General features: G+C 34.2%; 1 protein-coding gene across 1 annotated transcript in view; it reads left to right on the top strand.

The window, feature by feature from the left end:
• LOC120359390 overlaps window positions 1-25,802 on the top strand; it is an 80,796-nt gene that overhangs the window by 44,913 nt on the left and 10,081 nt on the right. The window contains exons 3-4 of the mRNA XM_039456713.1: window positions 7,892-8,025; window positions 11,448-11,538. Coding sequence (XP_039312647.1) covers window positions 7,892-8,025; window positions 11,448-11,538 — 225 coding nt within the window. The remainder of the gene's footprint in view (window positions 1-7,891; window positions 8,026-11,447; window positions 11,539-25,802) is intronic.

Genomic DNA, 25,802 nt, shown 5'->3' with positions numbered 1-25,802 from the left:
CCACAAATAAATGACATAATTACTAGGTAGAAGCAGTTATGTGACGACATTTCGTGAATTATCGAACAAAAGTACGTCGGTACAACCATTATTTTAACAGAATTTGATGACAGCAAAGATATGACTTAAGCAACGGCTTCTCGACGTTTCGCCGTCATTAGCAGTGTTTAATGAGCGTCAATTTAATTGATCGATGTGCTCGTAACAAATTGATATATGTATATGAGGTATACATGTATGATGCAAGAAGCGAAGCAAAACCACAATTGAATTTTCGGAGGACATTGCACGCTGCTGAACTCCCGTTTCTCACTATTATACAGAATTATAATTCATACTTGATCGATACTCACATTCGATAACTCGCGAGGTACACGATCTATCTTGCAAAATTACGTACCGGAATATCGTGCCGTTGAAAGCAAAATACGAGCAAGAAAAAAAAAGAAGCTGACACATTTCGTAAGTTTTGCGCACGTGCGTATCATCAACCTAGTTACGGTCCGTGAATCCAGGATTGTTTTCACTTTAGCATTAAGCACGAAGAATCATTGTAAAGGTCAGAGCTCTTCAAAGAGCGAGCGAGTCGTTCGTTTTTCGTGCGTTTCTCTATCCGAACTTAAAGACACATTTTTATGGAGAGAAAAAAATTAATGATTATTTTAAATAAATATGTTATTCGTACTATTCAAGTAACTATTTTATATCAAAATAATACCGTTTATTTCAAACAAGTAACATTTCTTTGATATAAATAAGTTTGAATAGTACTTATTTGAATCGAGCAATCTTTTTTATCAGTATATTAACAGATAAGCTCGAAAAAACTGATTGATTATTTAAATATAATAAGATAAAAATATAGAATATGAAAATTATTACAGCCAGTTATGCTAGTCAATGTTCTGAATACTGCTCTCTCTCCTCTCTCCATTAATTTAACATTAAAACATTTTTAACACATAACACTTTCATTTTATTATAACAATTCACTTTTTAGTCTAATACTACGATTGGAAAAAAAACGACAATAATTGAGATACTGGTAGTAATTGAAATAGTTATCCTAAAATGAATCATTCATGTGAAAACATTATGTGCATATTGCGCACTGTTTCTCAATCTTCTGTTTTTAATAATACGCTTCCAAAGCAGATTAATTTTTGTGGCATGCATAATGCAGATTAAATGTTTAGCAATCCATTTTACCGAGATTAAAAGTAAAGTTTTGTTAATTAAATTTTGATATAATTTTAGTACAATTAAAACTGTTTGCTTTGAAATTTGTTTTGAAAAAAAATGTCATTTCTTCACTTGATAATTTTGTTAATTATAAATTTGCTATCGAATATTCGATGCTCTTGAGACAATTTAATCCATCTTATCGTGACATATAGACGAATAATGGTTCTGCAGACCTGCTCTGTAATTCTTAATGACAGTTTTGTTATCACTACAACGTCGTTACGCAGTTTTTTTTTATCATGTATTATTATATCTGCAATGACGCGGCGACATTATAACGATAACGAAACTATCGTTAAGAGTTACAGAAGCCTGCCAAAGAAAAAAACAAAGGTAGAAAGGAAGAAAGAGTAAATGAGTCATGGGGACTTCCTACGGATGAACGAACAGATCCAATTAGATTAGCCATCATGACATATATTTCAATGTTCTCTTTTCATTGCGGATGTACGTTTCGTTGGCGACATTAATTGTTGGATGTTATTGGACCACCGGTAATATTGTTTAGATACTTGCGCGCGCAAATTACATCCGCGAGTGATTTTACGAGCGAGTAATAAAAAAATTTCGCTCTCTCTTCCTTCGTTGTTCCTTCATGCCAGATTTCTCTGTGGATGTACCAGTTAATTCGCTTCATCACGGATAATATTCTGTTTCAATCGCCGCGTCGTGCAATGTTCCAGCATAATAGAATCGCAATTGAGGAGATCATCAAACTAATCAAAAGCGAAATTAAGGCTCGTGTTCTACCGCTGGTAAAATGAATCAGCGTGAACGCTTGCTTCAATCGAATCAATTATTTCGAGAACATGGGTCAGTAATTTTTAGAAATCAAAGTCGCATAATTTAATACATTATAGAAATGTAAATTTTTCTTTCTCTCTCCCTATATCTAAATATATATAAAATGAAAGAAAGGGGGTGGAACCATTTCGTTTTTTTAAAATAACTTTAAAATATTAACGCGACACAATTCTTATCAATATCAATTTGTTAACCATAGAGTTCTATCAATCACCCTATAGATAGAAGTTCATTGAGTATATAGAACGAACGTAATTTACAATTTACTGAAAAGAGGAAAAAATAATGCGTTTGTGATAGCAAGGGAATCGTGGAATACTAATAACTAAAGTCATAAAAGTCACTCTTAATTATTAAAAAAAATCACTAATTAATGATCCTACGTAGATCTTACACATTAATAAATGCCACGAGGCAAGTTTTTATAAATATATTTAAAAACAATTTTTTTAAATAATTTCTTTGGCTTAAAAAATAACTTTTTGAAATTATTCCTTTGCTGTTAGTAAGCATTATGCAACGTCACTGTGAGGTTGTAAAGTTCGGTTTTACGCTCGTAATGCAAAATTAAGTTAGCTTTATACGTGCTGACTTTTTAGTTTAACATACGTTTAAGAGAGAGTAAAGATATCTGTGAATACCTATCCAAGAATATTATGATCGAGCATCATCGTAAAGATTCTACACGCATAAGTATTCATAAAGATTTTATATAACCGGTGCTACCGAGATTTCACAAATTCTACCGAGATTGCCGGTGCGTATGAATGTTGTGATAAATTATTGATAACAATTTAATTACGTGTAATTAAATGGCTGTGTGCAACGTTTGCCTAAAAGTAATTACTTCTCGATCTCGATCGGCATGGCGTCCGCAAAGTTAGCGAGAATGCGCAATTACGATAGACAGGATAATAGCTCGGTGCACTCATAATCAGCATGATATCGCGGCGATCTTTAATAAGCGGAGCCGGTGCTCCAAGAAGTTACGTAAAGTTTTATTTCGACAGACGGTTGAGCCCATGCATCCCGTCGTATATCCGTTTTACGATGCACCGCGGCGCATCCGTCGCCGGTGCTATTTGGAAAATCTCATAGAAATGTTTCAATAAAATTCGCATTCACTATAAAGAAACTCGCGAAGGCAAAACAACGACATAAAGATTCATTATCGGACGGAGTAGTAAACAATATTTGCGCACTGTGTACACGGAAAGAACGGTTTCTGCTACGAAATTTCATTGGATATATTTCTGAAAGCAATTTTGTTAGACCATAAAAAATTATTATGTTGGACTCTTAAACTGGTTCTCAGAATGTCAAAACTTTTTGCAGCATTGCTCATCATGCTTGAGCATTCGTATAATTATTTTTACGATCGAACAAAATTACACTGATTGTGAGAAAAAAGTTAAAGTATTAGCAAGTAAATGTTACTTGTAATATTTTCTTTGATATTTATTAGTTATAAAAAACATTTGATTGTGATGATGAAATGTATATTTCTGCGAAATATATCTCATTGTTTTTTATTAATTTGTTTATTTGTTAGAAATAAAATTTTATTCCTAATTTCAATGTGAAATAAATTTATATTCCTTAAACAAATATCTTTTTCTCGGTGTATTTTCAGATTTGTAGTCAAGGAAGAATCACGGAAATTATTTAATAAACAATTGGACATAAATATTTTCGAAAACAAGAATAACGCGGCGCTTTTAATCCAGTCTCGTTAAAAATTCCTTTCGGAGCGATTCAAGTCCAACGAAGGAACTTCGCCAATAAAAGTTTGCGCTGACCAAGTCTGATTTGACATCCGTGCTATCGCGAGACCGGTGGTACAATTCAAACTGACTTATCGCTAAACTTCGCTCAAACTAAGATAGTCTGGTCTGCAATAATGAAGCTTTGGCAACGAGCGCTCGCACGCGTTCCGGTTCCGGTGGCGTTCGGAAACTTCCGGTGATCGCGTGAACGTAATCGACACGTTGCGCCGCTGCGATTCTTGACTGATAGCGGATTGAAGGGTTCTCCCGCAGATCCAACTTTCTCAGAAAATATCTCGCAAGGAAGATCGAAACAAAATCTCGTGATCCTCTAGACATCTCCTGTTGAGAGCCATCTCTTTCAGAAACTTCCCAGAGACACTCAGTCGAACAATTGAAAATAGCGGGATGTATCCTGGAGTGGAGCAAACATATCTATCTGCACGTTTGTTGAAATAGACTTTTAAGTTGTAACAAGGCACGTAGACGTGAAACGAAATTTTGCTGCGGAGAAGTTTTCTTTCGAATTCTTTCTACGAATCCGCTATCTGCATTGACGTACACGCGCGATTCCTTATAACGCAATATTCATAACTGACTCAATTTCAAGTTTTCACAATGCTATGAGATTTTATCATGCATCATGTTCCTGATATTTCCTCCATGTATTTTTAAAATTGCTATACTTTGACAACTATTCGAAAGATTCGATATCAAAGGATTCATGTAATAAGCTAACAGAGAAGTCATTTGTATTTTTTTTTATTCTTTAGAGACTATTTTTACTTTCTCTTATTGGGGGGGTTTCTTAAAATATTAATGCGCAAATCAGATGCTACTTCTGTAACGTATGAATGTAGTAATTTCCGTTCTGTCTTTCATCACATTGCAGAGCAAACGAAACACTCGCTTGGACTTGAAGAAATTTTCTTATCGTTTCAGATTATTTTTATTCATCGCGGAACGTTACGCGATGCGCGAACCAAGATAAATTCTAAATCTTTATTATACGCGTAAAAAAAGTGTCGTGATTTATTTATCGTATAAACACTTGGATCAAATTTCCCAGTATCGGCTGCGGCGTGATACAATTTAAATTCCAACTTGGAGCACAACGTTTAACATGCCATGACATGGTCATTAAACGTTGGATGCTTCTAATTCTTTCGCGACCGCTAGTGTCCATACATGGATCTCCGCAATGCAGACATATATGTACAGAATTCTTTTCAACGAAAGTTGTTCTCTCGACGTATTAAAATATGTGAAAAAATATTGAAAGATATAATTAGAGTAAAAAGAATTAAAGAAATTAAAAGTAATAATATTAATAGTAAATAACTAATTATCACTATACCAGTGAATCGATAACCCTGTACAAGATTTCCTATATATGTGTGTGTGTGTGTGTGTGTGTGTGTGTGTGTGTGTGTGTGTGTGTGTGTGTGTGTCAGTTTAATTTTTTTATAACTTTTAATATCGATGAATAGAAGTGAGTGTTAGTATTTATTATATTATTTAAACTGAATTTGAACAATTATTCGACATGACTCGTCCACGTTTCTCAAATGTATCTCTCAGTTTCGGATGGACTATCCATTATATTGTCACTTGGCATTGCAATCGGTGTAGACAAGATGCATCCATCTTCGTGAAGCGAGTCTGTTACTTATTGTTAGTATTAAAAAAAGAATTGCATAAATTACATAAAATATATTTAATGTAGAAAAGAAAAGAGATAAGGAATGTAGAACATCCTGAAGGTATCTCTTGATTTTAATGATTCCTAATGATCTCTTTGTGAAGGTGCTAGTTAGTAGCGGTACCAAAGGAGCAACACACGCATTCATGAGCGCGTATCCACGCGAGTTTTCATTTCTCTTGTAAAATCAGCATAATCTGGCAATAATAAGTATATAATCGTAGGAAGTCCAGTGCTTTCGGCCAATTATTATAGAGTATACACATTCGTACGCGCGATCCTCCGTCGAGCGCAACGAGCTTAGGGGCGAGTCGCCGCGGCTCGCGGCTCGCATCTTCCTGCGTTTATCTATCCAGGTATCTCCTTGCTCACGTGTGTACACGCGTAAATATACGCCCATGCTTGTATCACAAGCGCAAGAACGATTTACATATACGAGCGCGCGCGTGTGTATTTGCACGCGTCGCTGCATACGAGGTACTCGCGCGCGAACTACGATGTGCGCGCGTGAAATCGAAGGTGCGCGCTTGATGCGTATTATACGATTTATCGCGCTCGTGTGGACGCAGCAGGGAAACTGAAATCGTTACGAGATATAAATAAAAACATGAGGTTCTTTTTTACGCTGGCCTCTTTCGAAGCATTTATAAAGAACACGTTTCTTTAACCCATTAATTTTGTTTATGCTCGGAATTGATGGTAGCGTTTTTAGTAGAAAGTGTAATAAGAAAACTACGCCGCGCAAGTAAAGTTTTATAACTTAATATAGCAATCATTATGTTTCTTACTTATAAGAGCGCAAACTTTTACTTAGTGTGTGTGTGTATTCCATTTTTTTTATTTTCATCATTATCTGCAAGATTTTTCTCTTTTGATGTTTGATTTTACAAAAAAATATTCATAATAAAAATTAATTGTTGGAATGTATTCTTGCTGTCATTTAATTAAATAAAATAAATTGGATTTTTTAATAAATTATTATGTATTAAAAACCATTACATTTCTGTATAAATTTTCAACTACACTTACGAGATACACAAATGTATCCATTGCACACAATTACGTAAATATTTCTCGTGGCGCGGAATTGTAGTCTAAGGCTCTGCGCCAATGGAAGAATATTAGATATTAGGAATAAGAAACAAAATTTTAGGATCAGTTTCTTCAACAAATATTAATAAGATGAAACATATATATAAGTGTGTTGTACGAAATACAACATAACTTATTATTTATCCATACTATTTATTGAGGAAACTGATTCTAAAACTTTAATTCTTATTCCTAATATTTTCTTCCATTGTACACGGGGTTTGAGATTATTATTATTTAAAAAAAATTTAGAGTTAACATTGTCAAAAGTTAAAAGAAAATTTGTATTTCTGTTACTTAGAGTCCTATTTTATTTTCGGATATATTTGTAATAAATGATTGTCTTTAAGCTTTAGAAAACGTTTAATTATTACATCAGATTAAAAAAACATCAACTTTTTAAATTTTATTTTAATTAAAACTTTTCTCAAAATTTGGAATTTAAAATTATTTCGCGAGCGTAATTCGGCTAGTGTGTATATTATATTTAAGGGTTAAATATATTTACATATTTATTATATTTTTTTTGTTTCAAAAAATATTGAGGGATAACTAGAATTTGGTAGAGCTCTGTCGATAGACGAAGCATCAAATCTTATATACCAACACACGATTATTGATCAAAGAACTGTATTGCCATCAGCTGATGTATTCTCTAACATTCTCTCCTTTATCATGCGCGTTCTCAAGTTCTCAGGCGGTAAAAGCAACAGTTTCTTCTTTTGCACCTATGGTCTATAACAAAAAGTTATAGACTAATAGGAGAAAATTTGATAAGCTTTTTTTCGTAGAAAGTCATGTTATAAGAATCCTACAATCAACTACTATTTATAATAGAATTAGATCTTTACAGTAATTGAAATTTTAGCACTTTTTAAAGACATTCCCTATCGTAATATTTTAATATGAATGATGGATTTCTTAGAAAAATTTTTTCTTTACATTCTTTTGTATTGTTTTTTGAATAACAATTACGATAATACCACTGCGTTCCAAAATTCACTGTCCTGAAAATCTGTAGTATACGTCGTAACATAAATTACAGATTTTTAGAATTGGCAATGTAATATATCGGAATGCATCTGACAGTCCATCATTGTTAAGTACAATGATGTAAAATAGTTAAATAACCAGTTAAATAAAATTATCTTTTAGCAATCTTCTTTGTTTTTTTTTACTTTTTATTTTGAAATATGTTGCATCAAGAAACCGAAATATGTTTCGCTAAATGTTTAATTACTGCCATCGAACGAAGTAGCAAATAATCTTTATTTTGCTTCAGGTTACTTCATTACTCTTGGAGGGTGAGCGCCGCAAATTGGCAGTCTTGCAAAGGGAATTGCAAGCAGCTCTTGAGGAAGGTGGAAGCGTAAAGGTGAAGGAGAAGCAGCGACAGGAATTGCTGCATGCTATATCGTAAGTTTCCTCTACAAATATCTTTTAGTCGTATAAATATAAATATTGTTGATGTATTATTAAAAGTGAAAATTGTTGAATTAGCATGTGTGAAATTGCAAGTTTTCTTTCAATTTATGGCGTATTTTATTGTCTTATTTATACTGTGCAGTCTTTTATATGTAAATTTTTATGTGCAAGTCAATTTTTTTTATAATAAACACATTGGTTTTTATGAGATTTTAAAAAAAAATTGTTTTACGTAAATTTCTATTCGCAGAGATAGTTCTTGCAAATTTCATATGTGCTAAGATAAGTAATTGCTTGTGTAATAAAGATCTTCGAATAATACATTCACTAAAAGGTAGCTAAAAAATGCGAGATAAACGCAAACTTTATGTTAGGACAGACTCCCATGGGAATGCGAGAGCTTAACTTCTAAAAGATTTAGCGAGGGCGGTCCCGTGACGGAGTAATAATTTTATCGCAGCACTTTTTACTCCCATCGCAGAAAATGTTTCATCGCGTTACCGTCAGCATACTCTGCATAATGCTCAAGCGAACATAACGAGCGAAATTACGTCTTAACGAAGCTTAACTCATTAATATCAAGGTTTAAACTAACTTTTCAGTTTACAGTACGCAGCATCATAAAGTTTCGTAACTTATGCATTATCTTATCGCACCGTGGAGTTCAATTACGTATTTTACCGTAAATACTTCGCGTTGATTTTATAATGAATCGAACTCGGAAATGGAAACGGCAACACAGTTTTCGGGAGCGCATGTTTTATTTAATTTTGCAAGCTCTCTTTCGAAATTATTCCTTCGTCCTTTGCGTTGTACGTGACAAAAAAGGGCGTATACCTTGAGAAGGAGAACGGGTCAGCGAGATACGAGACTCTTTTTCACGCGTACGAACACGAGGCTGTTTGCATAGCTTCATCCCCGTGTACGCGGAGTCTCGCCTCGTGTTTGCACACGGAGTGAATCTCTTGTACTCGGCTCTTTGATTATGCGGCATTGATAAATTTATGATATGATGTTACTCATACAGTGCAAAATTATCTTTCAAAATAAAAAGGTGCTAAGGGTGTGTGTATGTGTGCACTTCTAATCTTTTTTTTTCTCGTAAAACCCAAGTGGTAGTATCTTTAATTTTTTTACAAAACTCAAGTGGTATTATCTTTGTATCTTTATTGAAAAGTTTTCCTATTCAATTCAAGTGGTACGTATAAATCCTCAAAAAAAAAATGATACTACTAAATTGTATAATCTAATTCAACCTAAGTAATGTATATTTTTCAAAAAATGTATAAAATCTTTTAACTGCGCCATTGCAATTACAAAAAAAATATTGTTCTTTAAAATATATGATTATTTTATCACTTTTAACAAATAAAATCTTAAAATTAAAAATATGAGACCAATTGTAAAAGTTTACCCGTAATTTGTATTGTGGGCGCAGACATAAAATACATTAACTTCATTATGGATCCAGATGTATTCAAGTATAACAGAGTTATAAGATAAAAATGATAAATGCAACATAACTTGGTATTGATGAGAGCTTTTACATATTCATTATTCCGCGGTTGCTACAATGATCCCGGCCGAGATACGAGAAATTGTACGCAAAGGGGAAAGATTCCTGATCGTAGAATATCCAGCTACTTTACGGCGGAAATCGAATGGGTAACCTTTACTTAAATCGATTCTGGCGGCGTAGAAAATCTTTTGAAGAGAAAGTCTAGAGCAAAAGCGAATTTCTCGATAACGCTTATGTAAATTTATCCGATGAAATATTACTATATAATATTATTTCGGTATAATATGTTAGCATATATTATGAAACCTATTAAAGGAGGAATTATATCCGTAGTAAATTCTGTTCGCTACATGAAAAGTTACCGGAGATGGAATGAATCTCACATCCCACTGTCGACTATATAATTCAACTGTTTGCTTTGTTCTCAAATCCCTAAACAGTTTTGTTTCTTTGCCATCTTAACACGAGTGTTTATCTTCCAGTATAACACAATGAGCATTATGTCTACTTGAATAGATTTAATTTATTTTGTTCAAATACATTCAACTCGACATTCTATAATATTATTTTCTTTCTTTGAGGATAGGGTGTTATGTATTCCTTATAATTACGTTTGTCTACGTATTTGTATCAATTTACTTAAATGCAAAAATAAATAATAACCGAGCATAAACATTGCTACAAATTTTTAAAAAATTTTTTGTTTGATTATTTGAGATTGTACGTAAATAATAAATCATTATATTTTATTTAATTTGAAATGCTCTATCTCCATGTTTTAAAGGTGTTTTATTATTAAAAGATTATTTTTATTAAATATTATTAGAATAATTAAAATATTTGTATGAGAAAAATCGTGAAACAGATTGAAAGCAAATAAAATAATCAACACGACTAATAAATTGGAAAAAGTTCGGGAACACCTATATATTAATTATAAACTTATTCTCAAATTTGATCAAGTTCTCATATAATACGAAAAGACTATAGAAAACCACTTTATATATCTCAAAATGCCTATAAAGTCATAAAGTATTATATACAATTTTGTTAATATTCCCTTATACCTCTTAAGCAGAGTATTTCGTATACAGTCTACGGACGTTAGCAAAGTCTTTGTAGGCAAGATTAGCATGTTATCGTCGTCGCTCGACGTGTTAAAGCGTCCTGCAACCGCTTTCAAAATCAGCTTAATCGACAAAAAAGCTCATGCGATACCACCCGCCTGCGCAATTAATTCCCTTCTGAACTTTACCGCGCCGTCAACCTCCGGAGAATTCCCCGGATAGATGGAGAACTCCACGGCTTGCTCTTGCACTACTCCGTCATGTGCTCGCGATCACATACGAGTGCACGCGGGTGCATAGGATCACCCTATGCGAAAAGACGTGCGGGAGAGAACCCTAATTTATAAGATTGTTTGCTTTCTCGTAATTACCAAAGTTGCTTCGCGCGAGAAACTTTTTTAGTTTATGTATAAATCACCGGCTAGAAGTCCCTCGAAAAATGTGCCAGTTGGTCGTGAAAGTGCCATCTTGTTCTCGTTACAGCGACTTAGGCTCGTGGCCAAAGAATCTAAGGGTGATAGCCAAACTGCTTTTACACTCCTGTGTTTCACACGAAAGTCGTGCTTGATGGATTCTTTTAGACAGATATTTTCTCAATGTAAAAATTAAAAGAGAATTTTTACTTTTAACAAATTTCATTCATGATTATTTTGGTATATATATATATTGTTTATGCTTCTTTCTCAGCTATTGTGGCAACTTCTATTATAATTTTATCCATTAAGATGCATTATTTAGTAGCTTATAGAAAGCTCGTAGGTATGTTTTGTATCCGCCTTTGTGAGACGCTTTTAAATTAATCTTTCTGCTAAATTCTTTGTCTGCAGGAAAATTCAAGGACAACACGAGCAACTCGACAAAGAGTACAGGATTCACGCTGCCGGCGTTCTCTTATGCAACTCGAGAGGCTCCGGAAAGGTAAGGACAGCAGATGGCCATTATTCTTTCCTTTTTATTCGCAATTCGTAGAAGACAAATGATCTTCTCGATTATTGCAGCGCGACGAATTATCGTCCTCCGTGAAATTCGAGCGCTGTCATTCGTTGACATTTGACGCCCGGGTTTTCTCTGTTGCTCCTTGAATCGGATCGATAATTCCTTCAAGCTAACGATGTCGCACTAATCGACATTTTCATCAAAGTATTCTTGCAAATGCTCTACCTCCATCCAATTTTCATGAATCGGATAATGTAAGATATTTCTAACTAATCATGTTTCCGTTTAATGGCAAACTGTGAATAAGTAATGAACTAACTTTTCAGAGATATATGTATAAATAGAAGACAATGGAAATAAGTTATCGATGAGGTATAAATAAATCCAAATAATCCGTCAAAAGATAACGCGTGATATGAAACGTGATGTAAACGATCACACGTAATGTAAAATATTTTAAAATCAATTTTCATTTTAAAACATTTCAAAATTAATTTTAATTTTCTGGGACGAAGGGGCTAACTCAATAGGTATATGCTATTACTTTCGGTCTTGAAACACAGTTTTTAAAATGGAATCAAAATAGTAATATGGCAATATTAAATTGGCGATCAATTTAATGATACCGATGCTAATATTCATTATATTATATTGTATTAATAAATCTTTCAAAATGACAAAGAATTTATTACGAAAAATCTTGATTGAGATAATTTTCTCCGTAAAAAGTTCTTTCATGAACACTAAGTTCGTGCTATCGTTCGTTAACCTTTTCTCGATTTTAATTGTGCCATACATATCTTACATTTAATGTGCACATATTTTTACAACCATAGCATTTATTTACACAATAAATTGATTTGGTTATTAACCGATATTAATGTTTTCCTCTTTCGTAAAAACTGTTAAAGCTAATTTTTTGAAAATAAAATATTTTTTTATTGGCTATATTACGATGAATATAAATTGCGGTTAATCGAACACCCTTGTAATATCGGGAATCAAGCAAATATTGATACGATTTATCTATATGCTCGTTTTGTACAATTTCCGAATCGTGCCGATTAATTTGAAAAGCTCTTTCAGATTCTTGCGTAATTACAAAGAATCAACGTTCGCAGAAATTACTATAAAAAGAAAGAAGCTCTTTAACAAACTTTTTTTTTTTTAAATCCCATTGGCCCTACCTCTTTGTTGCCACGCTCGATATCTGTAACAATCACTTCGCTTCCAGGAGCTCTCAGGAAGCTTTAGTAAGCTCCGGTAAGCTGTTATTAGACTCGGTACATAATAGACTACCTCCCTCGCTTTCGTTTCGCTTTGCATCGTCGGACCTTCAAACGACGCTCGTGCTGCTTTATTCCTTTCATTAAATAATCTTGACGCATTAATAATCTAACGCAGAAATTCATAAGGGGCCACTAAAGCTAGGAGTGCTCTTTTCTTACTTATTCGTGTCAATAATTGCGTTTTGCGATGCATTAGCATAGTTTCTTATTATGCATTCTTGTCGTCATCATTATAATTACGTTCTTTCTTAAGAGCACGCTTCGGGGAGGCTAACGACACTATGCAGATATAATGAACGATAATGTAACGGTATCTACTTACTAGATTTTGTAAAAATAGCCGCTATTACAGCACATTAATTTTTTATTGTTAACTATTTTGAAGTTTTAAAAATTCTACATATACTTATATACATAGATTTCCAATAATTCTTGAATTTTATCCTCATGTTAAAAAAGTTTCCCTTAAAATTATTACCGCGGAATTTCATTAATGTTCAAGAAGTTTTTGATCAATGTTGCTTTTAGTATCTTAAATATTACATAAATATAAAATAAAAAAGTCTGTGTTTGAAGCAATTATATTATAAATTCAATAATTTTTAATTAACAAACATATACAATTAAATTTAATTATGATATTTACTTCACTTTTATGTGAGATGTTTTACATTCTCTTTAACTCGAATCACATAGTTTACCTCTTCGGGCATATAGAAAGCGCATTTCTATCATTGTAGTCTACTCGTTCTTCATGTTTAGATTTAATTCACTTCCATTTAAAATGTTTTAAATTTGTTTCTTCTTTCAATATTATTCTTTCAGTGAAAAAACAATTGTGGTTTTTTTCTTCCATTTTTGAGAGACCTCGAATATAGTACCAGAACAACTAAAAATGGAAGCTATTTTTTCCAAGCAAACTCGATATGTGTGTATATATGTAATTTTGATTAAACATTGCCGACACTGTAAAAACATTTAAAAAATAATAAACGGTTTACGATATTTACATTATTTTATAGAACTATTCATCTGGAATTTTTCGAATTTAAATTCGATTCAAAATATTGACAAATGTTATGTTACATAACATAATGCATTTTTTTACATTGCAAGACATCTCTGAATTCAAGCGATATTTTCTTAGTGTAGATTTATCCTATATTTGATTCAACATGTTAATGTAACTTCAAGGGCAATTTTTATCTTCAGACATCTTTGCAATAAAGTCCATATGAAGATCACAAATATACATAAGAAAAGAATGTACATTTCTTCCTTTTATCTCGTTACTATTTTCTGGCATATTTATATACATATACAAATTATAACACGTTAAAATTAGATTAAGAAACAATAATTGAGATAAAATCATGATATGTATAACACATTAAAAAAAAGTTCAACGAACGGCAGGATTTTATTGCTCAATGATGCTTTATATACAATATGATTTTATGAGAATTCGAGAAGATGCAACTGTTTTCTTACAAACAATTTATGCAATTACGTTGAAGAATATGCTTTTGTTCAAGTTTATCAAATACAGTTTACATAGAAAGTTATTGAGATTAAAATATTGTTAATAAATGCATATGCATGATACGCATAAAAGTTGCCTGTGAAACAAACAAATTTGCAAATAAAATTTGCGAATGGTTTATTCGTCAGTAATAAACGTTGTATAGCGGGCAATATTCTGTCAAGTTTAAAGGCGATATGAATGCATCGTCTAAGGAGCGAACGAGTTTGCCAAGAAAATCAGTAAGATAGACGACCCAGCGTTATATAGCGACGCTTCAGCCGTAATATATTCAATTTCTATTCCTTCCTGCACCCGAGAGCTCGTCTCACCTTTTAGTAAACGAAGCACTAGTTATCACTGCGCCATAAATCGATGTACCCTCGAACTTTTTAGCCTGTTAATATCAGTTACTTGATTCACTGCAAATACCGTGCAAATATCAATTGAGAGAATCAAGATTTTTCCATATTTATGTACAGTATTTTATAAAGTGGTAAATTGCTCGTAATAAGAGTTATAGAATTGCAAATATAATCGATGATATAAACTCGTTTACTCTTTCCTTAAACGATATCGAAGAAAGGACAATAAAATGGGATAGGATAGACTTTTTATCATTAAATTTGGAATTTTTTTAATAAGAAGTCAATGTGACGTGACGTTGAATCACTCACATTATAACGAACGATCTAATTGAGTTTCTTGTTATCGAAGAGGAAAACGTAATCCAGAAGGATACTTAACTTTCGAGACCATCGGCATGGTACTCGTGTATAAGATAAACCCTGTCGGGATTTCATCGTCGGATCTATCGCGTAATGGATTCAATTTCTTTGGTTCTGTCTATCGCTACCATCCTCTTTGGCTTTTTCTCTCTTTGTCTTCGAGTACAAGTCGGGCATCGTCTTCGGTAAATGAAAGTTTGGTCGGATTATCGCGCTTTCGCGAGAACGAAATATGGCCATGCCGAGTACCATCGCAAACTCTTGAAACGTTCGAGGGTCGTCGATTTTATCTCGAGCTTAGCATCTTCGAGCCGCGAGAGAAACTAAAGCTCCCAGAAGCTGCGGGCTCTGAATCGGAGCACGGCAAAGGACGTTATAGCATCGTACAGCATCGAACGATAAGGTCGTATCCAGGTCATCGCAGTTGGAAGTGGGCAGCGACGCTCTACATTAAAGTAGACGCTGAAGAATAGGGATTGAGTCTGGAAATAGGAAATATACGCCGACAAGATGGGAAGGGCAATGGAAAAGGGGTGAGGTTGGCGGGAAGACAAGTCGAAAAAGTGTGCGCATTGTGGCAGGTGGAACGAACGAAGCGAACGTCGAACGGATGAAAGAAAGGAAACCTCGCGGAAAATAAAAATGGTAACCGTGGAACGGTCGATGTAGATACGAATGGAAACGCAACGGAGTGCATTATGCGGTGAAGAAACCACGTAAAAGCGATGGCTGTTGGACGACGCGCGGTGCTGAAAAAGTCGAGAGAGTGATACTGAACAGAAGTGTCGACAGAGTGTCGAGGGCGAATCGAGATGGAAGGTACCACGGAAGATACCACGGAGGGAGAATAGATCGGTTGTGCGATCAAACTAAATAACGACGCTTACCGCATTGGCACGTGACACCCATTCTCGCGTCTCTCTCTCGCCATCTTCCCTTCGATTTTTCCATGGCTCTTTTACAGTCATCTTATTCCGTTCACGTTCGACGAACGAGGACAGGATGCATTAGCGGTGTCCAATTACAGAGTAGTACTTTGCCTGCGGGTCAGGCGCATTATCTCGTTGTACCCGTAAAGAGAGGTGGCGATACTCGGTTATCCCGAGTGCGAAAATAATAAACTAATTTGCAAGTCAAGGTCCTTACACATAGATTATTACAGCCCGCTTCCTGGAGTTATGCAGGAGCATGCTGTTTCTACATGCGCTGTTAACATATCCTATAACATTGTCTTCATGCATGTTTGCGTATAATGTCATGCACATTGCGCATGTTGATAGAATATTAATTCAACATTTATCATTGTGTTTGCAACAGTACACTAAATTTCATCACTACTATTCTCTTATTGTTTGCAAATGCGAATCTGCATATCTTCCGAAAGAAATGATTAGGACCTTTGTGGTTAATAATTAGAGCTTTTTAGAACATAAATGTACCTAATGTACCTGTGTCATGGTCTACATTATTATTGTGATATCGTTATGTTATACATTGTGTTATTATACATTAAAATTATTATTACATTGTTTGTACGTTGTAATAATACCAAAGAAATAAAAAAAAAATGCATTCTAGTAATGAAACGTCAAACTGTGTGATGAAATTGGACTAACCGATGGAAAGATTAATAATTCGATATCGAATCGCTTTACATCTATGGCTCCGTGCGAGAGAGCTGGATTACTCGACATAGTTTATTAAAATGGGCAGTGAGTGTAAATGGAAAATCCACTTTTCGTGCGCTATTTATCAGAGAGTGGCACATGTACAATATAACGAGCGATGTAACAGGTGATTTTATTACAAAATAAGAGAACAAAAGAGCTTTCCTCCTTCATTAAGAAGGAGAGCTCTTTTGTTTCTTTTTTTTGTATCTGCTGAGTACGGATTTGAATTATTATTATTATTTGGCCTGCACATGATATTACCGTCAAAATATTTGTTTGATTTTTATGAAAAAAATTAATAGAGGAAAGTCGCTGATACTGGTATAGGTATCTTAAAGTTCATCCTCATATTTTATGGTAGCACTGCACTATATGAATATTGATAAAAACATGATTTACTTAGATAATTAACGCGTACATATACTTTTTATAATTGATATATATTAGAATTTATCCTCACCTCCTATATTTCAAAAACAGTTTAAAATTATGAAAAATATGTATTCGATCATTTAAAAAAATTATTCTTTTATGTGAGTTAAAAGGGTAGAATAGCTCCTCGAAACGCACAAACACGTGTTTTGCATAATTTTAAATAGTTTTTTTTTAACATTGAAGGTGGAGACAGACTTTAAAGACACCCTGTATGTACATAATAATAACAACTGCTAATAATATGTATTTCGCACAATTGAAAATCAAGAAATCCCGCTTCTATTTGAAGTAAGAAATGTCATATTTAAAAAGAATACGATCAAGAGAAAATTACCGTCACGTAATTATCATTTCCATTTGAGCTGCACGGAGTTCGTCGCGATATCACGCGAAAATCGATATTTCAGATGGCACTTTGAAGCACACATACGCGCACAACGCCCTTTGTTAGATTGTCTCTGTGATCAAACTTTGCATTTCTACAGTTCACGATGTGGAAATTCACATTCAACATAGCATCGATGACAGTCAGAGACGGTGTTTTATCCCGATTTCGATCAAATTTTCCTCGAACATTTGTCGCGCTCTATTTTTCAATATTTCGCGAATTGGAGAAACAAGTTTCAAATATAGTATATCGATTTGTAAACTCACTTCGATATTCTCGGAATTCAATATTTTCATTAATTGAACGAAAGATATATACGCATTCGTAATTATATTTATGAAAGATATGCTGATAGTTGCATATTTAGAAGTTTCTTTCATCTATAATATAGAAAAAATTAAAAGAATAATTAGTTTCTATGTGTTCAATATCTTAAAAAAAATACAAGTAAAATAATTTTGAAGGTTAGAATTTGTTTACAGATTAAATTTTAAAATAATATAAATATGTAATAAAGAATATTACTCTACATTTTTGAAATAATTTTAATCGTAGTAAAAAATTTTAATTAGAAGATACAAATGTAAAAATATTAAAATTTGATTATCATAAAGACAAAAAGAAAATAAGATCTTCTATAATTAAATTTATGTGAAATAGAAAAATATGAAACTATAAATTACCATGTAATCTCAGTCTATTGAATTGAAATGGAAATTAAACCTTTTGTTGGTGAGATCTCTAAGAAGCAGAGAGAGAGAGAGAGAGAGAGAGAGAGAGAGAGAGAGAGAGATGAAAATAATTATTAAAAAGCATATGCTACATTATACAAATATTTGTATGAAAGAATATTACGTAGTATGATGATTACGCAAAGCAAATTAAAAAAATAGTTGTGTAACATCTCGCATTTTGTGTACAAAAAACAAGTATATGTGCATACGTAAAATTCAAAAATAAAGATGTAAATAATAATGCAAAAAAAAAAAAAAAAACGTAAAGAAATCGAATAATAGAAATTAAAAGTAAATCTCGTAATGATACTTGCTTTACTTTTTTAGAAATTCTTAAAGAGTATTTATAGAATATTGAGTTTCAACTATCACAAGCTGTATAAACAATATTTCTATTTTCTCTATTTATTACTATCATATTTTGAGAAAAAAATTACTTGATATTTTTGTTTTATTTTTCGCAACAAATTCTTTACATTATTTGATCGAGAAAATGTAAGAGATGTTTAGCATCATTATTATTAAATTAATTATTAATTTACTATTACAATGTTACTATTTTCGTTCAACTTAAAACTGAGCTTCATATAAAAAATTAATTTTAAAGAGATTTATAAAATCACAAGAAATATATCACGAAGATTCAGTATGATCAAACACGGCTCATCTTTAATTAGTTGTGTTTTTATATGATGTGTTGCTTCTTTGTTAATTTTTTGCTTTATTTAGAATTTTTTAGCGAAACAGCTAGAGCAAAAAAATTGTAAATAAAACAAAAAATGAGCAAAAAAGAATAGCAAATAATTCGTGTATGAGTCGCATTTGATTGTGCGGATATAGCTGTGCCAGATTAGTAGAAGTATGTACGTTCTTACTGCATTTTAGTTCATTATTTTATAAATAAGAGTAATAAATTCTCTCGGAAATTTAATTTACTTTAATTTAAATTCAAAACTTATAATGTATATACTTGAAAAAAGTGCAGATTATTTTATATAATTATTTTATATATTTTATGTTATATTTTATATGTTATATTATATATTTTATGTATTATTTTAGATAATGAATTTTATTATAAAAAATATCTCATAATATTCTTAATTTTCTGAAAATCTTGGATATAAGCGCTTAAGCGCCAATTGGCAAAAAGTGTATAAGAATATTTTTTTACACGCGTTTGAATATTTATTCTTCAAATTTCAGACGAGTAAAATATAATTTGTGAATTCTACGTTTTCACGTAACATTCATCAATATGCGTTAACAGATTAATGTAACAAGTTTCATTTTATGTACTGAAGTGTATATCTACGTGCAATAATTGGATGGAAATATTTTCAAGGATTAAATGATAACATTAATCTACTAAAGAGCAATGGATCTCTATTGTTATATTCAACAGAGATTCATTAGAATTCACTAGATTAAAATATAATATGTCACTCACCGATACATGATGCGCAGCAGCGGAGTTTTCAACGTCGACCTGTAAAACACAATAAATAAATATTATTCACATTATAGTAGCGTCCGCAGTAATTAATAATGTAAAAACTGATTACGTTACATGCACAATGAGTTTTTACTCATCTCTTTCAAGCACAAATTATTACCTCGTGGTTGCTCCGCTGTTGTCTGGTACCTCCCAGGTTCTCCTCCTCCTCCTCTATTGGTCCTGCTTGTTGCTTTTTTATGGCACTCATAAAAACACTACTACTTAGTTTTAGCAATAATTATCTCGACGATCGCGCGACTTCCTGGACGGCACTCGCGTTGACGGTGCACAACGATCGCGTGACATCCTGGACGACACTCTCGTTAACGGAGCACGACAATCGCGCAACATCACGGACGGAATTCGTGCACGACGCGCAGTTCATTACATTACGACGACGGAAAGTTAACGAGAAAGCGTTATCCACATTCACCCGCCACCCGCGACACCATCGGGGAAGCTAACCCGGCAGACGACCAATCCCGAACGCCAAGAAATCGCGCAGCGTCGCATTCACGGCGTACCGCGCGGCGCAACATAACCTTTTGACCGGCCGCGGCGGCCACGGCTGTTGCTAACAAACGAATACACGGGCGTCTCCGGACGATTGTTATGTCCGCGATGTCACTTACGCTGATAAACGTACGAATGGAGACCGAAAACAAACAGCCGCGGATTGAAAAATGCGATCGACCGACGTGGTGACGCCGTCGCCAGCGCAACGAGCTTCGGTCGAACGGTGTCTCACGAAATTCGCAATCTAACAAGTGCTCGTCCGGTGTACTTGCGAGTACGGCGGTAACCTAACCACTTGGTATGAAGATCGCGCGGCACTCTGTACTTGCACGACACTTTCGATGTGCGCGATGCGCAATTTATTATGTCGCAACAACGCTAAACGGCAAACGAGATGCGATTCGCGTCACTCGGCAGTCTCGGCACCCGACGAGAATGACGTTAGTCGACGGACGACTCTCGAACGATGGGGACGCGCGGACAGCTTCACACGGTTCGTAATCGTCAAACCGTTGGGCCATTGGGCTGGTTAGCCGCAACCGTTGCTAACGCATGCCACACGCGCGTCTCTGGACGATCGTTATGTCCGCGTTCTCACGTATGTTGATAAACATACGAATGAAGACCGAAAACAAACACTCGCGAATCGAAAAATGCGATTGACCGACTGCCAACGCATCACCGACGCCGTCGCTCTCGCAACGAGTTTCAGTCGAACGGAGTCTTACGATACTCGCGGTCTAACAACAGATTGCCGGTACAATGGTGAGTACGACGACAATCTTCTTTATATAAAGATCGCACGGTATTTTGAACGATGCTTCCGATGTCGACCGACGCGCAGTTTATTAGCGCCATTAGCAATCAGTGTGGTCATCTTCACGCGACTAGCGCAACCACCTAGTAACTACTAACTACTTGTTAGTAGGGGGGCGCGCCGAAAGATGACCACACTGATTGCTAATGGCGTTAAATGGCGCTAAATGAACTGCGCGTCGGTCGACATCGGAGGCATAGCGCAAGATACCGTGCGATCTTTATATAAAGATGATTGTCGTCGTACTCACCATTGTACCGGCAATCTGTTGTTAGACCGCGAGTATCGTAAGACTCCGTTCGTCGACTGAAACTCGTTGCGAGAGAGACGGAGTCAGTGATCCGTCGGCAGTCGGTCGATCGCATTTTTCGATCCGCCAGTGTTTGTTTTTAGTCTCAGTTCGCACGTTTATCAACATAGAGAACGCGGACATAATAATTGTCCGGAGACGCGCGTGCGGTATGCGTTAGCAACGGTTTGCGGCTAACCAGCCCAGTGGCCCAACGGTTTGACGATTACGAACCGTGTGAAGCTGTCCGCGCGTCCTCATCGTTCGAGAGTCGTTCGTGCCAACGTCATTCCCGTCGGGTGCCGAGACTGCCGACTGACGCGAATCGCATCTCACTTGCCATTTCGCATTGTTGCGACATAATAAATCGCGCATCGCGCACATCGAAAGTGTCGTGCAAGTACAGAGTACCGCGCGATCTTCATACCAAGTGGTTAGGTTACCGCCGTACTCGCAAGTGCACCGGACGAGCACTTGTTAGATTGCGAATTTCGTGAGACATCGTGCGACCGAAACTCGTTGCGCTGACGACGGCGCCAGCACGTCGGTCGATCGACCGATCGCATTTCTCAATCCGCGGCTGTTTATTTTCGGTCTCCATTCGTATGTTTATCAACGCACGTGAGAACGCGGACATAACAATCGTCCGGAGACACGCTTGTATTTGTGTGTTGACAACGGCCGCGACCAACCGGTCGAAAGGTTAGGTTACGCCGTGCGATGCGACGTGAAGATGACGCTGCGCGATTCCCTGGCGTTCGGGATTCATCGTCTGCCGCGTTAACTTCCCCGATGGTGTCGCGGGTGGCGGGTGAATGCGGACAACGCTTTCGTCGTTTCGCATTAACTTCTCGTTGTCGAAACGTAGTGAGCTGCGCGTCGTGCACGGAAATTCCGTCCAGGATGTCGCGCGATCGTCGTGCTCCGTCAACGAGAGTGTCGTCCAGGATGTTACGCGATCGTTGTGCACCGTCAACGCGAGTGCCGTCTAGGAAGTCGCGCGATCGTTGAGATGATTATCGCTAAAACTAAGTAGTTGTGTTTTTGTGAGTGCCATAAAAAAGCAACAAGCAGGACCAATAGAGGAGGAGGAGGAGAACCTGGGAGGCACCAGACAACGGCGGAGCAACCACGAGGTAATAATTTGTGCTTGAAAAAGATGAGTAAGAATTCATCGTGCATGTAAAGTAATCAGTTTTTGCAATATTAATTACTGCGGACGCTGCTATAATGTGAATAATATTTATATGTGTCTTACAGATCGACGTTGAAAACTCCGCTGCTGCGCATCGTGTGTCGGTGAGTGACAAATTATATTTTAATCTAGTAATGAAGCTCTGTTGAATACACTGATAGAGATCCATTGCTTTTTAATATATTAATATCATCATTTAATCCTGGAAAGTATTTCCATTCAATTTATTGCACGTAGATATACACTTCAGTATGTAAAATGAAACTTGTTACGTTAATCTGTTAGCGCGTATTTTGATGAACGTAACGTGAAAACGTAGAGTTCACAAATCATATTTTACTCGTCTGAAGTTTGAAGAGTAAATATGCAAGCGCGTGTAAAAAAATATTCTTATACACTTTTTGCTAATTGGCGCTTAAGCGTTTACACTTGCAAGGCTTTACAGAAAATTGAGAATATCATGAGATTTTTTTCATGAAAAAATTTATTATCTAAAATAATACATAAAATATAGAAAATAATCTGCCTTTTTTTTTCAAGTACTTACATTATAACTTGTGACTTTATATTAAATTAAATTTCTGAATTTATTACTTCTATTTATAAAACAATGAAATAAAATGGAGTAAGAATGTACATCTATTAATCTGGCATAGCCATCTCCGCACAATCAAATGCACTCATACACGAATTATTTGTTATTTTTTTTTACTAATTTTTGGCTCTGTTTACAACTTTTTGCTTCAGCCGTTTTGCTAAAAATGTGCTAAAATGGCTGTGCCAGCTTAATTGACGTATTTTATATCATACCAATTATATTTACTGTAAAAAAGTAATTATCATTTTTTTTATTTAAATAAAATTATTTCAGTGGTACTAATAACACATTTGTTTGAATCAAATTATCTTGTATCAATGACATATAAGTAAGAGATGTGAAAATAACATTTTAACAATACGCCAACGTTGCAATACAGAAAACAAGAATAATCATCCTCATGTCACTATAACGAGGAATGTAACAATGAGATTGGGAGGGACATCAAGCGAATTTCATTTCATTGTACTCTGTTGAGAAATAAGGAGCGTATCGTCAATTGCTGTTGCAGCATTCTGAAAATCATCAGGCGACGAACGTGGAAAAGCGCTATCGAAAAATGCCGAGAGAAGAAGTTCTAACGACTGAGATTGTATTTTCTACGAGAATGTTTCGTTCCCGTACTTATCTGTGATAGCACTTCTTTTTAATTAAAAATACGTGGCATCTTTCTGAAGTGGCAATTTGAATTCATAGGTTTCCTTGCTATTGCTCGTGCAAATGATTCTATTGTTTGGCATGGAGGGACGGGAACGGAAAACGAAAGTCAAAACGCGTTAACGATAACGATAATCGTTTGCATGCAATGGTATTTTTCTCTTCACTCGACATTTATGAATTTTTTCAAAACATGAAAATGATTTATCTGCTTTCGGGGGGGGGGGCTGCAATGCAAAACGGTGATCTCTAATTGTGTTTTACATGCCTGTTAGATTCGCTTATGTAGATAAGCTGTGGAGTATAACATCTACGATTAGCGCCTTCTCCATTTGTTTTGCATTATCGATAAAAAAACGTGAACGCAATTTTTTTGCAATAAAATTTACTGTTAACAATGCCTATAAATTTATTAATACGTCGTATACATAGCCATTTAATAATTTTTATTTAAAATCATAATTTCTGTCATCAATATTTTTATATGTGTGCTTCGTACACATTTTAACTTTTTGTAACTATTTTTGTAACGTCATGTAACTTTGAGATCACGTACTCTTATATAGCTTTATTTCTTTTAAGTTTTATTTTGTTCTTTCATCATCGTATACCATTGTACTCTAACTCACATTGTGTATCATTCTCTTGCTACTAAATGCAGTCTGCAATTATTAATTCCTTGTTTCACTCCAAAGTAAATTATGTTACAATTATTTTTTTTCTATGTTATTATATCTCAGTTATGAATTTATTACTATATTCGTGTATAACTTTTTATGTGTATATTATTACATATTGTTACGTGTATATTTTTACATGATTAAATACGTTTTTGCAACTTTTATGTTTTATTTTTATGTTGTGGATTATAATGATAAAATATAATACATTTTCAATAAAGTTTTTTTTCTTTATTCGTTCTATAATTTATTCTATATTCAGATTCGAAATGTGTATCATAAACATATTACGAAAAGCCAGAAGCAATTAAGATTAGAAAAATTATTAGTTACAGATCAGATGACAGTTAGATAAATTCTGATGAAGTTCAGAAATTAATCTATTGATTGAAGGAAAAATTAAATTATTGCAGAATAAACAAGCGAAGATGAAATAGTTTATTGGCCAATCTTTTTTGATAAAAAAGAGATGCTGTAAAATAGGGAGGATAAAAGCGTTTCTAAAATGAAATACTCAAAATGTTTAATATTGTATATTTTTGGTTAATTTCAAATGCAAATTGTTTTTTTTATAAACTTCTATATTATGTAAAGATTATGTAAAAATATACAAGTATTGTACTCGTTGATTTCAATTACATTATAATTCCAGAATTTTCTTTTTATAAGGACGCGGAAAGAAAGACAACAAAACTACGACTTACTACTACGCAAGTTTGACACTTATAATTAAACGTATTTAATAAAATACAGCAAAATTAAAAATATTAAACTTATGTAACAAGCATTGCTGTATCAACCAAGCTTTTTTCTCCGTGAAAATATTTATAAAATGAAAATTAATTTTTAATTTATGTTTTAAAATTAATGTGTATATGTTACGTAATTGTATTCAAACGCGTAAAAAGAACTTAAAGTTGTAGAGCATTGATATTCTTTTCTAATTCATGACAATTTTATTTATGATGTGTGTGTGTGTGTGTATGTGTGTGTGTGTATGTGTGTGTGTGTGTGTGTCTTGCTCATAATTTACAAATATTTTTTGAATAAATTTGTTGAGTAAAAAATTAGTATTGTTCCATGAATAATAGAGATGAAAAATTCTACGTATACGCCTACGTACACTTTATTTATTATTTTAAGATTTAATAAAAGTTTTGGTTAAAACTTGGGATTAAATATTACTCCAAAACCATTAATTATTTTATTTAAAATTGTTCATTTAATGCA

This window comes from Solenopsis invicta, chromosome 1 (genome assembly GCF_016802725.1).
Source record: "Solenopsis invicta isolate M01_SB chromosome 1, UNIL_Sinv_3.0, whole genome shotgun sequence".
Taxonomy (NCBI): Eukaryota; Metazoa; Arthropoda; class Insecta; order Hymenoptera; family Formicidae; genus Solenopsis; species Solenopsis invicta.
This window is presented reverse-complemented; position numbering and strand designations above follow the sequence as displayed.